Genomic DNA, 17,616 nt, shown 5'->3' with positions numbered 1-17,616 from the left:
AGTATATTTTGTTATTATTCAGAAGATAAAGCCATTGTAAAAATAAACATTGTTTATATTGAAACTTTAAAAATATTCCCATGATACCTCTCTTCCACTAGCATATGAAACTTTTCTTCATGTTATTTAGAAGATTTCTTCATATTATCTCCTTTTATTACATTACTAAAAAACAGATATAGCAGTCTCTCTCCTGTAGGTAGAAAGGTAGAGAGCTTAAATGACTGTTTACTTCTATTTTTGGTCACTTCAGTTTTCCGTTCTGAATCAGAGTTCTCAATCTGGACTTTATGTATTCTTCTAGTGCCTTCAGAATACTATTAGAATCTGATGAAGATAGACTACTTGTTGTATTTAATCGAGGGTTGATCCTGATGACCGAGGTAAGTATTTTATTGCATTTTACAATAAATGTATCTCATTTTAATTTCTCACCAAGACTTCTTTTTGTATGGGTATTTAGAATTCATGCTAGACTGTTTTACAGGCCTTTAAATTTTGGTTGTACAGATCAGTAAATGCTAATGTATATTCCACAAATAATGTCACAGGTTTAGGTTGTTGTTTCCTTTGTCCATTGTAATTCCATACTTCTTACTTTGTGTTCAGAACAACCACTAGAAAAAGATGTTTTTATTCATTCCATTTGTAAGGGTAGAAACATGAAATTTGTGTGATTTAATCACTAACGCAATTTTGCAAGGACTCCCTTATTTGACAGTTAAGAAACTGGTATTAGCATCAGAGGAAGCCATTGAGGCTGTTACAGTGGTTAAAATCACCTGTTGATTCTTCCCACAATTCTTGAACATCCACAACTATGAAATGATTTTAAAGCCATGGAGGTACATTTTACCTCTTATCTAATAATGGAGATAGGGCAAAAGAATATATGTCAAGAATACCATGAGAAATAAGAGGACAGTTTTTTCAGTTACTGATGTTATAGCATAGGAAAACAACATTTTTCAAACTGCACTTTTGAAGAATTTGAACTTTTAAAGGTAAGTGAGAGAGCATTTAGATAAATGACTTGGTCAGCACAGGGGTTACAGAGTATTGTCATATTTGAAAAATGCCACATATTTTTGTTTGGCTAGAACAGAAGGTATATGAAGAGTAGCGAGAATGTCATTCTTTCCATCAATAGATGTTTGAATGTCTGATCCATGCCAGGCATTGTGCTAGGCATGGGGGATGCAGCAGAGAACAAGACAGACATGGTTCCTGTCCTCATAGCTTACAGGTTAAATGCCACCCAAGTACGTTGTTTAGTTTATGTACCACCACAACATCTAGACTATGGATTTTGAACTTTGAATTATGGATAGTATATATGTTATAGGGAACTGATTTGAGAGAATTAGAAAAAAAGATTTGTGTAAAATGAAATACGGAAAAAAACTCAAGGATTTAGAATGAAAAGATTTAATAAGCCAATATGATTAAAGGAATTCTACCTTTTGGAGGTCTTTTTCCTCATTCAGACGTACTGTTTTGAGTACAGCTGACAAACCATTTCACCATTGTCTTCCTTCCAAAGCCCTAGAAGGTTAGTGAAAACAGTCACCCATCCTTCTCAATCTTGTTGCCTACTGCTTTGTAATCTCTAAGGCTTGATGTCTTAGAGCAAATAGGAAACAGAAACAAACAAAATGATTAACTGAATTATTCTTTCAGACCAAAATGTATGCATAAAATATCAGCTCTGTAGGTGAGCACTGTTTTTGTATTTTATAAAAAAAAAAAAGAGAGAGCTAAATTGGGAGAATTTGACTTCTAGGAAGTAAATACATTTGCTTTGGGCACATGTGTACACACAGAGAGTCTGGACACATTTGTCATAAAGGATGAGCACTACCATTTTGTGGCTCAGTAAAATAAAAATGAAATTCTCCGTCTTTTTAAATCACTTGTAGTCATTCAACACTCTGCACATGATGTATCATGAAGCCACAGCTTGCCATGTGACTGGAGATTTAGTAGAACTTCTGTCAATATTCCTTTCAGTTTTGAAGTCTACACGCCCGTATCTTCAGAGAAAAGGTTTGGTCATTCTTATTTTTGTTACTTCTAACTATTACAGATCAAAATAAGGGTTTCAGACCACATGTTTCAGGGATTTTGTCTATATCTCTAGTTGATGTCCAGAAGACGAGGATGCTGGCTAACTGTCATCAAATACTGATCATGACCTCCTGATATAAACCTGGAATGCTCTTGTTTATTCTCTTATTTTCCTATTTTCCAGGCAGGCATCCGCTAAGTGTTAAGATTTAGAAGGCTAGAAAATATTTCCAAGCACAGTTTTAACATGAGTATTTTGTGAAGGTTATGCAGCTGGAAATCTCCATGGCTTAGGTTAGATCATTTTTAGTTTGAAGAGAAATAACTGTAAAATATATCTCTGCCCCTCAGTGTGAACTCTGAACTTCATCTCAATTTCTAGAAACTGGGCGTATTCATCACTAACATAATATGGTTTAAGAAACCAAACAGGTTTGGGGTGCCTTCATGGCTCAATTGGTTAAGCCTCTGGTTCTTGGTTTCAGTTCAGGGCATGATCTCCCAGTTTCGTGAGGTCGAGTCCTGCATCAGGCTCTGTGCTGACAGTGCAGAGCCAGCTTGAGATTCTGCCTTCCTCTCTCTCTGCCCCTCCCCAACTCATGCTGTCTCTGTCTCTCTCAAATGAACTTTAAAAAAAATTGTTTTAAGCAGTCTAATAGATTTGACAGTAGCAGCTACCTCATGAAGATAATCACTTAGCTTTCACCAAAGATGTTTATGTCATTAATTTGATTTTCTTAGTGTTAACATTATATAGATAATAATAGAAAATAATTGTGAGGAAGTTTGAACTCAAGTGGCATATTTATGTATGCTTTTGTGTTTGCAGATGTGAAACAAGCATTAATTCAGTGGCAGGAGCGAATTGAATTTGCCCATAAACTGTTAACTCTTCTTAATTCCTATAGTCCTCCAGAACTTAGAAATGCCTGTATAGGTAAGTTACTTGGAAAATATACCTGTGTAAATACGTAGTGGAAGATTTTTATGAAATATTTTTTGCAAGCTGTGATTTTAGTTCTGTAGGTTTCATAAAACATTTGTACATTTTATGTGTAACTCACACTGACCAGCAAGTCCTAGAAAATCTAGTTATATATTTCAACATGTCAGTAATTGCATTATGTGACTGTTGGCAGGTCACATAATATATCTGGGCTCTTTGACCTTGGGTTATTTCTAGATCTCTTACAGTTCTGAAATCTCCTGTTCCTATATAAACAAGGTAGAAGCATACAAATGCTTACAAGGAGAGCTGATACTGTAAAGAGTTGGAGTGATTATTTCACTGTCAGTTCTTTTGCCTAAAGCTATTTGTTAGTAGCTGTTCTTAACTCATGAGTCTTTTACCTTTTTAAAGTCCTCTTTAGAGACTGTAACTATTTATGTACAGTTTCTTTTCATTTACAAAATGGATGTGAGTAACTGGCTGTCATGTATAAGCAATCAGTTTGGGTCTGATGTTTTGTGGAATTTAGTGGCCTGTAACTTCAGTAACCTCCAGCTGCCAGTAGCCTGTCATCATGAGGTTTACTTTCCTGTGAGTAGGGGATGAGAATGCGTCCAGCTAGCATCATGAACCATTAAAAGTAGATTAAGGATTATGTCTCAGGTCCAGAGAACTTTGAACCTTGGATTTCTGTCTACAATACTTTAGTTGATATTTATGAAGATAACAACATCCGTGTACATTAAATAATTCCCTTAGTGTACTTCTCCTTGGTGCTTCTCTTGGATAAATAAAATACAAATAAATAGTTTTAAACTATGGTTTCTAAATGATGCTATGGTTAGTAATTCTGCTGATTCAGAGTTGAGCATCAGAATTTCTCCCAATGTCAGGAGCTAACACCGTTTTAGACTCATTAAAACTGTCCATCCGCCATATTGCAACCAATCACCTTAACAAGATTTGTGAGTTTTAAAGTAGCAGGTTAGATATACTTCAATTTTACTTTAAACTCACACTGTGTTTTTATTTTCAGATGTCCTTAAGGAACTTGTGCTTTTGAGTCCCCATGACTTTCTTCATACTCTGGTTCCATTTCTACAACACAACCATTGTACTTATCATCATAGTAATATACCAAGTACGTATTCCTCAAGCACAGTACTTGAATGTGGTTGGCATTTAATCTTTCTGCACACTAAAACATGGAGATTTATTTTTTCCATTTATTCTTATTGTACACTTTTAATGTCTTAGTGTCTCTTGGACCTTATTTCCCTTGTCGAGAAAATATCAAGCTAATAGGAGGGAAAAGCAATATTCGGCCTCCGCGCCCTGAACTCAATATGTGCCTCTTGCCCACAATGGTGGAAACCAGTAAGGTATGTTGGGATGCCAGGAAAACCATGTTTCTGTAGTACACAGTAATTTGAAATTTCCCCTCTAGCAGTTATATTACACTTAAATGACCATTTTGTGGATCCTAAGAAGATTAGACTCATTTGGACTTTTTCCTTTTAGTGCTCTGAAATGTTGGTTTAGTATTTGCAAAATCAACAACAAGCACAAGTAATAAGTTTTTCCTCCATCAAAAAAATACCTTAATAGAAAGTCTTAGTAGTATTTGTCACTAGGCTAAATTATAACTGGGTCATATTATCTAAACCTGAAAAGTCAAGTTAGGTATTTACTATTGTTTAAATTTGACCATATAATCAATGACTTCTTTTATTGCCCTTTACTTTTAATCCTTTGACCTAAGCCTAATACCACTGATAGATTTATCATCATTTGTAGTCTGATTCTTCTCTTCTAATTCATATTCTAAAATAATGCTAATTTTAAATTATAGAGAACATTGAACAGAGGATAACTTATCTTAGTTCCAACATTTTTTTAAACAATTTTTCCCTTTATCTATCTTCACCCCACTTCATTCACATTCCCCTTGCCCACCGTCTTTGGATCTTAAATATACTTAAGTTCTTATAAAATATTAAAAATAATTAACACTGTAGTAACCATTAGAGAAATCATTTGAAATCTGTTTCAAAAATCAAACTTAATTCAACTCTTCTTGATGTCTGTAGAACTAAAGTGTCACATTTTAAAATCCTACAGTAATTTTACTTTATTAAAGTATATAGAAATAATGGGTAATTTCAATTGATAGCATTTGCACACTGAAAATAAACTTGTGACAATTAAGATCTTAACATTACTAGAAACTTGGAATTTAAAACTAGGTTCTTATAGAATTTAAATATTTAATCAGCTTTTTAGTTAAATTTATTACATTTGCACAAAATATGCTCTTTAATTTATTATACAATTTAAGTGCAACCATTTTATCATCTTTAACCTTCAGGGCAAAGATGACGTTTATGATCGTATGCTGCTAGACTACTTCTTTTCTTATCATCAATTCATCCATCTATTATGCCGAGTTGCAATCAACTGTGAAAAATTTACTGAAACATTAGTTAAGCTGAGTAAGTATAAAAGATGAGCAGTAAATTCCACTGAATTATTTTAAGCCCCTAGCCACTCAGGAAGGGGAGACCAAAATAAGACCATCTTTTTTTCTTTTTTAAAGTGACTGTTTAAAAATATTAATTATTCTTGGGAACATTTTTATTTTTATTAAGAAAACACCAACTTACTGGTTTCCATTGAATAGTTCTGCCCAGAGTTTCAGCTGGCCTATAAAGGAGTGTGGAGTAGGGCTGACCACGTTTGAACATAGAAGCCCAAGTCCTCCTCCATCTGCCCAGCAGAATTTAAAAACAAAAACCAAAACCTACTCTGCTTAGGGAGGCAGGCTTAGAAAGGTGGACTTTCCCAGCCCTGATCCTGAGGATAAGATGAGATCTATAGTGCCAGCTGTGCTTTGGAGCTGGCAATGCCACGAGCAAACTGAGTGGGCTTGCCAGGGCGAAGCAGAGGTGCATATGTGAGTAAATTAGGAGGTAAGTCTAATGAAACAGAGATGAGTGAGAAGAAAGGAAGATATGAGAAATAGTAAACAAAACCATCAGTGAATTATAAAAGGGGGGAAAACTCAAATTATTCAAGATGTGCCTGACACCTAGAAGAGAATTGCTCCCTGTGGGTGACTTTTTTCTAGCTGAAAAATCTTTAGAAGATATATCCCCCTCTAAGGACCCCTAGAGTTCCCAGGGTCTTTGTGGCCTGTGAGTCTTCTTTACAGATGGCCCAGGATCCTCTCTCGTGTTCTGTAGTTTTATTTCAGAGCATAGGAAGTAAAATACTCATGGAATCACCACTCAGGTCAAGAAGCAGAATATTGTCACATTCTAGAACTCCCCATCGTGCTCCTCCTCAATCACAGCCCCTTCCTTCTATGGAAAAGGTTTTGATCCACTATAAGTAGGGCAAAAGATGTAAACATACCTTAGGTTTCATTATCCGAGAAGAAGGACGTGGTAACAGCTGTCAGGGATAATTCCTCTTCAGAAAAACCATCTTATTGGTAAGTGATTAGAGTGTCTTCAGATTTAAAAGATTGTTTCTTCCACCTGTTATCATTGGCTGGTTTTATACTTATGTGGCTGCATTGCCAAGTGGGGACTGTGGGTGAGGGAGCACATGATCAGATTGGCCATTTCATGATTACACAGTTCAGTCATGGCACTTGGTAAAAAACTGAAACCTAGCAGTGGCAGTGATCAAGTGTGAGAAAATGTCCAGGAATTCTAGTAACACAGCCTTACTCCCGGATAAGAAGGGGGAACTTATTAAAATGCTGACCTCAAGAAAAGTTCTTGGTAATTGTGTTCACGTGATTTACAGCAGGTTATGTGAGGAACTATTTTAGCTGCTTCAACAGCTGCGATCAAATAGCGAATGTTCTACCCTCTTTGGAACTGTCTTTCCTCATCAATACAAATACACCATTTCAGGGAAAATAAACGTAGAGGAGAGGAGGAGGGAGGGAAAGGAGGACATACACTAAGCCATCAACATTAGCTGAATCAACTTTTCCTAATATTTCATACTCCCATCCCTTTTATGCCCATGAAGCACTGTTGATGCTGCCCCCTAGTGGTTAGTTTTCTACCTAAGCACTATTCTGTGGAATTTCCTATGAGAATGGAAATATTCTTCCAACTGCATCATCGTCCAAATTATGATAGCCACAAGCCATGTGTGAGTGTTGAGAACTTGCAATGTGACTTAAGGAACTGAATTTACATTTCATTTCATTTTAACCAAACTTAGCCAGATGTGGCTGATGGCTGTATTGATAGAAACCAAAGCCTTCAAAAATTGAGCAGGTTGTTACCTTTTTTTTAAATTAGTTAATTCACTTATGTTTTTATTTAGGATCCTCCTACTCTGCCATCTTCTCCCAAAGTCATGGTTATCTCTTAATGCAGAAAACTAGACATTATTTTGGATATGAAAACAAAAACCTAAAAGCAGTGCTTTCCTTATGCCTCATCTGAATGGCAAGAGTGCATCCCAGTGTTTCGAGTTAACTCCTGTTTTCAGTTGAAATGGTTATTTCCAGGAAGAGGCACCTACGAACGAGCCTGAGAAAGCAAAGCCCACGTTAATGACCGTAATAGGGAGCAGGCAGTTGATAAGGAGTTCTTAGTTGTATAATTTATTCAAAAAAATTATATTTGGCAACAGGAAAGGGAAAATTTAAACTGGTTATGTCCTAATCATTTGAGTCTTGAAGTTAGATGGTCCAAGGGCCAGAATATTATGACCACAGGTAGGATTGTCTCAAGACCTATACTGATACAAGTCACTTCCAGTTTTGAGGAAAAGTCTTCGTGGTAATTCTTACGTGGGTAACTATAAACAGATTTTAAGATTTGTTGAGAGATAAAAGGGACTATGTAATAATTGTATATTAGAGTTGCAGGTGCAAAGCAGTAAAGGTTGGGTGCTTCTGAAGTGAACATGGTCAGGCATGGGACTGGGGGAGACAGAAGTGGAGGGAGAATTTTGGGAGAGTGAACAAAGCTACTGACTGCCATGTGAAATAACTGTGTCTGAGATTACAGTACTTTGATTTAACAATAGTGGAATTTGGGGCGCCTGGTGGCTCAGTCGGTTGAAAACTGAACTTCAGCTCAGGTCATGATCTCATGGTTCATGAGTTCGAGCCCCACGTCGGGCTCTGTGCTGACAGCTCGGAGCCTGAAGCCTGCTTCAGATTCTGTGTCCGTTTCTCTCTGACCCTCCCCCACTCATGCAATGTCATTCTCTCTCAAAAATAAATAAAAACATTAAAAAAAAACAATAGTGGAATTTACCAAAAAAACCTGAAAATGAATAATGATTGGCACTATTGATTTTTAAAATACTTAAAAAAGATCAGTAATTTTTAATTTTATTTTTAAGACGTACTCCATACACATAATGTATAATTCAAAATATCGAGAGAGACACATCACAGTATCACAGACCTATCCCTCACTTTTATTAAATGTTTTATTTCTCTTTTTTGCAGAAAAACTGCAAATATGGGTTTATTGTCTCTTCTTTCTTACATAAAAGTAAAGTGTAATGTTTAAAACTATACGATGCAGATATGGAAATACATGGTCAGAAAAACATGCTCAGGAAGTGGAAAAACCACCCCAAATAAGGAGACATTGGGGTTTGGAGACAATGACCTATCAGATTTGTGGAGACTGTATGGTATTGAGAGAATCACTTAGCTACTTAGGGAGAGAAGGGGCAGAATAAATAATTTTATTTTACACTTAAATAGATTACAGGAGAATTAAAGATTTAATTGTGAAAAATAAAGTCATAGCAATATTAAAGAAAAATACAGAATCATGTAGTTAGCACCTTGAGATTTGAAAGACCATGTTAAGCAGGACACAGAACCCATAAACAAAATAAAATCTTTGACGATGTAAAAGTTGAAATTACTACATGTTGAAAAATACCATTGATTAAAATACAGCTAATCGGGAAAATATTTGCATTCTTAACAGATAGGTGTTTAGTATTGGCAATATACGAAGAATTTTTAGGATTCAGTGAGATTGGAAAGGACATTAAGTAAAAGGGCATCACCAGGCAACTTCTTCACGCACACAAAACAAGGAAATGTTTTGTAACCATAGGAGGATTTGTCCTGTTTTATCAATCGTGATTTCTCTTTTCTTTTTTTTTTCTTTCCAACTATGAGATAAAGTTTAGATGGTATGCATACTTAAACAGTTTGGGGAAAGGAGGTGTTTTTAATGGAGTCAGTTGGAGGAGACATATTAGCATTATCACTTTAGATTTTTTATGGCCTTGATCCTGCAGTACCACAGCTAAGTGTCCACCAACATACATATGATGTTTATTTTCACTCAGTTTGTATTGGATAAAAACTGGAAACAACCAAATGTCCAGCAATAAGAGTTTAGTAAAGTAAACCTGTAGCTTATTGGATAGCCTTTAAAAGTTCATCTGTATTTTATGGTCTTTAAAAAGATAGGAAATGATCTTAGATTACATGAAAAAAAGCAAATTGGAAAACAGTATGCAGAATGTGACCACAGTCTTACAACAGTAGGTAACATGGCTTAGTACATGTTTAAAAAAACCCCAAACCTTGGGATTATACTCCCAACGGTGTAAGGATAAAATTATGGGTTTCTTTCAACATCTGGGTTAAATAAATGTAAGTTTAAAACCATTTGCAGTGATCATTTGTTTTGGGGTCACAGGGGGACAAAATTTTTAAAAAGTAGTTATAGGAGGAGCACCTGGCTGGCTCAGTTAAGTGTCAGATTCTTTTTTTTTTTTTTTAATGTTTATTTTATTTTTGAGAGACAGACACAGAATACAAGACGGGGAGGGGCAAAGAGAGAGGGAGACACAAAATCTGACACAGGCTCCACGCTCCAAGCTGTCAGCACAGAGCCCAATGAGGGGCTTGAACTCATGAAACTTGAGATCATGACCTGAAGTTGGAATGTCAACCAACTGAGCCACCCAGGTGTCCCAAGCATCTGATTCTTGATCTCGGCTCAGGTCTAGATCTCAGGCTCATGAGTTCAAGCCCTGTCTGGCTCCACATTGGGCATGAAGCCTACTTTAAAAAAGGAAAAAATGAAAAGTAGTATAGGAAACTGGTACTCCCAATATTTTTTTTTAAGTTATCAGAGTTGACACACAAAATTAACAGTGAGATGCTCAAGTAAAATTAAATGACAAATTCCTAGATTTATAAATAATTTTCATTTTCAGAGATAAAACAAGAATCTATCACCTTTATTATTTAACATTGCTTTTCAAAATTTTCTTAATGCCTTAGTAAATAATAGTAAAAAATAATAAAAGGACATTTTTGCAAGTAATATGATATATACCTAAAAATCTAAAATCTTCAAAATCTCTAGAAGTAAAAAATTAGTTAAATTAGAAATTCAGATTATCAAAAACACAGCTGTGGTTCATGCTTTTACCTTTTATGATGTAAAGATGGCTACTGACAACTAGTTAGCTGTTTCCCCAAAAGACTTCCTAGGGTTAATGAATATACCAGCTATTCAGTGCAGATCAGAAGGCAGCTTCTACCAGGCTACCAAGGGCAAATCCATTTATCCCAGACTAATACCAGTAGTTGCATTTAATAAATAGATAATTCAGTTGATTGCCAGTTTCTTAATTCACCAAGAGGCAGAAACTGGCACAGAGATCTGAATATTCTGTGGTAGGGCCAGCAGATTTTTTTTCCAGTAACCAACGTGGAAAGCCAAATACACAGCAGTAGGTTGCTAAGAGAACAAGGGAATCAGAAGAATCAGATGTATGATATTCTGAGGCTAAGATGTCTTGATTACTCAGTCCCATAGTGGAGCATTAGTTACGGGCTTTCATCCATTGGCTACCATTTCCCATGGATAATGCTTGGATGGGCTAAATACTGCAGAGAACTAGACAAAGAATCTTAACACAATTCAGATAGGAGAGACCCTAATTAGTAAATATACATATAAAATATTTCATCCTCAAAGCAATGATCTGAATTACCATTTTACCTGCAAAAAGTGTTTAAAGATTTTTAATAACCCATCTAGTAGCTTCTACAGTATAAGGTGTTACTAATGAGGAAAAGATATTTGGAATAGTTTCTGATTATTGCATAATTCGTTTATGAATGGAGTGGGGAAAGGACCCACTGAAGATGCCTGAAGTTACAGGATAAAGATATGTGGGCAGGCCTGCCTATCTCAGTAAGTAAGGCACCCCAGAACATTTTGGAGGAGTGTGTGGAGTAGGATGGCATTGACCTTTACCTTGAGTTACAGAGCCATGATGCCCATGATCTTCAGTGCTTTGTGAAAATGCTAGAAAGTGATACTTTGTTGCTTGGAAAGGATGGTCCTCCTTCAGGTGCAGCTCGGAGAGGAAATAGGTAGGGCTGTGAGAGAGGTTTCATTAGCTCACCATGGTGGCACAGTGTTTTCCAGAGTGTAGTGTACAAGATGGTCCAGGGAAAATAATTTTATATTAATAAACAGGTATGTATCTTACTCTGTCACAAAAATGTATAACTAGTGTACTAAATTTGTGACTTTAGATGTTCTGTCGCCTAAGGCTAATGTAGTATTAGCCTACCTAAGTGAATCTAAAGAATAGTGTTAACAGTGTAGGTGATGGGCAGATATGAAAACACTCAGAAAAATGATACAAATGACTGAAGTTTGGGGAAACACTTGATTATTGGAAAGATTACAGGCTTCAGAATCCTATCCACCTGGGGTAGATGTTTTGCTCCCTGGTTCTTAGGATGAACCTGAGCAGATTTCATAGTTTGTCTGAGCCTGATTTCTTCATTGAAAAAAGGGGAAATGAGGATAAAAGTGCTTTTGAAACAATGAAGTGATCTTAGATTATAGAAGATCTCCATAGTTTTTTATTTGTTGTGTGGTAGTGCTGGCTTTTTGCTAGTTGTGGAAAACAAGAATAATTGAGGAAAAAGAATAAAGACTAGAGAAACTGAAATTGTAATGTACAGTCTACATTCCCCTGTGAGTGTTTAGGTGAGGGCAGTCCCCAGGGTTTGGCAGACTCTGCAAAGGGTGTACTTTGCTGGTCATATGTATGATCTGTGTCACATACACAAACTTCTTTGTTTCCCTGTTCCTTTTGCAGTCCTTTAAAAATACAAAGCCCTTTTTAGCTCACATGGCCACACAAAGATAAGTTATGGACCAGATTTGGCCTGTAGGCCAGTTTGCCAATCTTTGCTCTCCTTTTATGGGTGATGATGATGATGATGATGTGTGGGCATGGCAGTGTAGAAACTCTTACCTGTACCCGACAGTTTTGATGACAACCCTTGTTTGATTATGTGTATTGTGATCTTATAGCCGGTAAATGCCTCCAGCCCCAACCAGATTAGATTAGGATAAAAGAGAAAGATGATCGTTTCCCTGAGGATCTCTCTACAAAGGGATTAATCTTGACAGGAAAATAGACTTACCCACAAAAGGGAATCTTGGCATCCTGGGATGACTAAATTAGATGACTGATCTGACTTTCTTGTCTATCTTACCATTTTCTTGAATCCGTGTTCCAATCTGGAGGTTGGCAAATAATAATAGCCTGCATTCTGACATTTTTGTATAATCAGTAAGCATACCTGCACACCAAAAGTTTTTACATTAAAAAAACCCTAGGTTATTCTAAATATTTTTGTGACCCATGAAAATTACATGATTCAAATTTCAACCTTCTTCAGTAAAATTTTATTGCCAGAGGGCCACACGCATTCATATAGTGTTGTCTTTGGCTGCATTCACACTCCTTCTGCGGAGTTGAGTAGTTGGCATCAGGGATCATTTGCTGCAAAGACTAAAATATTTACTGTTTGGCCCTTTACATTAAAACTTTGCTGACTTCAGGCCTAACCCATAATTTTTTCTTAATTGACAGGATAACTTTTATTATTATATTTCTCCTCCATTATTGTATTTTTGCTTTAAGTGGGAGTGTGGAGGATGGGAAATTTACTTACAGTTGTGCTTTGAGAAGTAGGAGGGCAGAGGGCAGGGGAACACATTTCTTAACAATATACTTGACGTTTGGAATCGTGAGAAAGAGGAAAGGTTGAAACTATTTAATAGAGGTTCCAAATAGAACACTGATATGCAGCTAAGTATGGTCCACCCAAAAGAGCTTGAGGATAAGACTAGAAGCTGTTAGACTTAAGAGCTGTGTTTACGTAAATCTACCACAATCCGCCATGGTTTTGGAGAAACAAGGTGAAAGAGGAAGGACCAGTATGTTTTCTAATTCTCCTCATCCTCTTTTTGACCTTGCCTCTCTCTCTCTCCCTTCCAGCTTATAGCTAGTCGATGAAAATTATCTAATATGCACAGTGGTACCTTACTCCAAGAAAACTTTGGAACCACTTGCAAAAGCCCTTATTGTCTCAGATAAGGTCCTAATACTTAAAAAAGCAAATTGGTTTAAGTTATCTCAGATCATTTTTGGTGTGGAATATGACTAAATTCAGTCAAAGTATACTGCATTGTAAATTATTTCACTGGTTAAAGCGTTGGAATGAATTCTTCCCCTTTATAGGTATTCTATAGGTTTCTAAAAATATGTAGAAAATATTCATAGTTATCACTAGAAATACCTATAGAATTGTACCTACAAAGTTGAATATCTCAGTAGTATCATTTATAATTATAACCTATTCTGATTTCTTTTCAAATATTAGGTGTCCTAGTTGCCTATGAAGGTTTGCCACTTCATCTTGCACTGTTCCCCAAACTATGGACTGAGCTATGCCAGACTCAGGTAAAGAAAATGAGTTTTAGATGATTTGATCTTTCATCTCATCTCACCATTTGGTCAGTATTTTTAGGAACAGTGGGTTGAGCACTAACTGGAAATTGGGGAGGTTTTAGAATCTTGTTAGGTAAAATATGATTAATGGAAATAATAGCTATTAAGTATTTGGCATCAACTTGCCCTGTGAGGTTTTTTAACTTCAGTAGATTTGTATCTATAGGTCAATATAAATTGTTGTGGTAAAAGTCCAAAAACAGGAAGGTATTCTGGGGGAAGAAGGTCTGTACCACTTCTTGCTTCTCCCTCACTTCCCACATCTCTTTCTCCCCTCCGCCCTTGTCAAAACTCTAGTGGAAGCCATTTCACCAGTCTGTCCTTTACCTCTTAGCTCTTGCTTTGGAGCAGTTGTCAAGGGCCTAATGTGCTTTTTTTTTTTTTTTTTTTTTTTACCAGCATCCTCATTGAGAACAGGAAACCCTATATATCTTGCCTACCTTACGTATCTAAAAGCCAACTCTTTAAAGTGGGCACCTAAATAATGCTTGTTTGATTGTTAGGGAGAATGGCAGAGAGATGGGGAGAAACCAGATTGGTCCTAAGATTTGGCTCATTTCCTTGGATCAGGCATATTTAGATCCTGAGAAAACTGTTGGTTTCCTGCCAGGTTGCAGCTGCCCATTCCCCTGAGGAAGAGACAAGTTTGTTTACTTTGGCCTAAACTTTACCCAAATTATAGTATCTGAAATGCTTTATGCCTCTGGTACAGCCTCCCGCCTGGGCTGTTATACTGTTTATTCTCCTAGTGGATGTGTGTCACATGGTGCTTAATACTAGTTTATCTCCTCACAAACTGAGCTCAAGTGTAGAAATGGAGTCCTGTCTATCCCCTAAAGAAATGTCATTTTGTTTTCTGTAGTAGGAATCTTTGAAAGGCTCATTTACATTGATCGCATGGCTTAGTACGTAGGAGACTTTGAGAAAATAACTTCCTGGGGTTTTTTTTTTTTTTTTAGCTGAGTGGTTGATTCCAGTCAATGGAAGACCTCTACTTTTTCCTTCTGCCACTGCTGCTATTCTTTTCATTCTTAAGTAGTCACTTTTTTTGGTTACTGTACTCTGCCACTGGCTATTGCTTCCCTATTGTTTTATCTATCCCAGCATTTTATTGCTCCAAAGAATCTACCATCTCCAAAAACTTCCTTTAAGACAAAGCCAAACTGTCCAAGGCTTCCAAAGTCTGCCAGCATGGTAGGGGCAGCCATCAGAAACACAGCAGTCAGAGGTGCTGGCTGGTAGAATGAGGCAGGTTTTCCTGACACCAGGTATCTGAAGAGCTGGGTCCTGGTCCTAGTCAACTCCGGATCTCTTGGGATGAACTTGAGTGACTTACCAAGTTGCTTACTCTAATAAAATAACCATATACCTGTACATAGTATCTAAACTTTGTCCTATTTTTTAGATACTCCATTTTATCTCCCATATAAATGATCTTTTATTAAAACACCTGTAATCTAGGGAATATATCTAAAGACATACTACTTGTGTTGAAGAGCCAGGACCATTTAAAAACAGGAAAACCAAATTTTAGTGAAATTTCCATATATTGGGACCCACTAATTCTTGAGGTAATTAAAAGAGGTTTGCTGTTTACTTTTACAATATTCATGGGGGGTGGGAAGGATATTTCCAATCAATTATGATTGCTTAACATTTTTAACTCCTTTAGGGAATTTCTTAAAATCTGTCGTTTTTCTACATAGAGTTTTGTTACCTATTTTCCATTAATTGGTCCCTGAAAATATTCTCATCCTATTTGCTGGTCTTATTTGTCCAGTCTTTATTCCCTCATTTAATGCTAGATAATAAAGTTGCATTTCTTTGGAAACCTATTTGATCCTTTTTGCCCTTCAGACTTCTTGTCTCTTCCTTTTATACTCACATGTACAGTCCAAGTGACTAAAAGTTTATCGGGAGGACAGTTACTGTAACTGAAGTTAAAAGGCGTCTCTAGGAGCGCCTGGGTGGCTTAGTCGGTTAAGCGTCTGGCTTCAGCTCAGATCATGATGTCAAGATTCATGGGTTCAAGCCCCGCGTTAGACTCTGCTAACAGCTAGCTCAGAGCCTGGAGGCTGCTTTAGATTCTATATCTCCCTCTCTCTCTGACCCTCCCCTGCTCGCTCTCTCAAAAATAAATTAAAAAACATTTAAAAGTCTTTATCTCTGAAAGGACTTAAAATGACTTCATATGTACATCACATGCAGCGTGTAAGCCTTGCAGTTACTTCAGTGCTCAACCATCAATCAGTACTTCTTCTCCCCTATTGTAGTCTGCTATGTCAAAAAACTGCATCAAGCTTTTGTGTGAAGATCCCGTTTTTGCAGAATATATAAAGTGTATCCTGATGGATGAAAGAACTTTTCTAAACAACAACATAGTCTACACATTCATGACACATTTCCTTCTAAAGGTATGTCCTACTTTGAAAACTCATTTTGTTACTTCTACCTAGTTAACGGTGGTTTTCATTATGTTGGTCTTTTGGAGATTTTTTGTTTCTAATCTTTTTTTTCAGGTTCAAGGTCAAGTGTTTTCTGAAGCAAACTGTGCCAATCTGATCAGCACCCTAATTACAAACTTGATAAATCAGTATCAAAATATGCAATCTGATTTCACCAACCGAGTTGAAATTTCCAAAGCAAGTGCTTCTTTAAATGGGGTAAGAACTGTGGAAGGGAATAGTCATGTACTTAAGAACTTTCCTTAAATCAACTTTGGCTTTAGTATGATTTTACTATCATAACTTTAACTTCTTCAAACTCTGGAAAAAAATAACCAAATTCATAAAAATATGTGTTCACTATGTCTTTGATTTGTGTAGTACACACTTCCTTAGAAGACATGAGCGAAGGTCATTAAGTGCTAAGGACGGTAAGACCATTAAGAGGAGACCTTTCCTTTTATCTCTATTTGTTTACTTTGAAAACATTACTTGTGGTGATTCTGTTATTGCCTCTGGCTCATAAATAACTGAAACAATCAGATTAAAGATCCCTCGATTATACAGGCAGTTAAAGCTAGGGAGTTAGGTGCCTTCTATAGATTTCGGGGATACCCTGCTTACACAATAATGAGACGCTAGCACTTGTCCAGCAGCAGTTTTCCAAGTAACAGAATGTTGCTTAGGACCCAGAATAGGTTGCAGAGCTAAGACCTTACGATTTGTGACATTCACCAGACATCAGCCTATTTAAGAACATGATTTCTAGACTGAGGCCTTAATTTCTCATGGATAATTCAGGGCTTGTTTTTTAATTCCCAAAGTTCTGGGTTTTCCCCCCTTCCATTTTCAGAAAACCATTGGAGTCTTCAGTCTGACCTAATTAGCAGCGTGATACAAAAAATATTGCTATTAGTGACTTTGAACTGGTAAAATACAGTAATATCCTAATGCTGGCTTTCTAGTTTTAGCGTTCTCTAAAAATGTGGGAGAAACCAGAATGGATTCCTGGAAAAGTAAAGAGGAGTTAAACTGTAAACAGCTATGTCAAAATGTTAGCTTTAGAATTTGACCTGTTCCTCTCTGGGTTTTATAGGATCTGCGTGCACTTGCTTTGCTCCTGTCAGTACACACTCCCAAGCAATTAAACCCAGCTCTAATTCCAACTCTGCAAGAGCTTTTAAGCAAATGCAGGACTTGTCTGCAGCAGAGAAACTCACTCCAAGAGCAAGAAGCCAAAGAAAGAAAAACTAAAGGTTAGCTTTATGGACTAATACTAATTACACCTTTGGGGTGGGAGAGGGGAAG

General features: G+C 36.6%; 1 protein-coding gene across 1 annotated transcript in view; it reads left to right on the top strand.

The window, feature by feature from the left end:
• USP34 (ubiquitin specific peptidase 34) overlaps positions 1-17,616 on the top strand; it is a 194,938-nt gene that overhangs the window by 171,099 nt on the left and 6,223 nt on the right. Inside the window, 10 exon segments of the mRNA XM_029937436.1 lie at positions 305-383; positions 1,920-2,046; positions 2,897-3,004; positions 4,053-4,157; positions 4,274-4,398; positions 5,385-5,508; positions 13,737-13,816; positions 16,138-16,278; positions 16,384-16,527; positions 17,405-17,564. Of these exon segments, the coding sequence (XP_029793296.1) occupies positions 305-383; positions 1,920-2,046; positions 2,897-3,004; positions 4,053-4,157; positions 4,274-4,398; positions 5,385-5,508; positions 13,737-13,816; positions 16,138-16,278; positions 16,384-16,527; positions 17,405-17,564 (1,193 nt within the window).

Source organism: Suricata suricatta, chromosome 4 (genome assembly GCF_006229205.1).
Source record: "Suricata suricatta isolate VVHF042 chromosome 4, meerkat_22Aug2017_6uvM2_HiC, whole genome shotgun sequence".
Classification (NCBI taxonomy): Eukaryota; Metazoa; Chordata; class Mammalia; order Carnivora; family Herpestidae; genus Suricata; species Suricata suricatta.
This window is presented reverse-complemented; position numbering and strand designations above follow the sequence as displayed.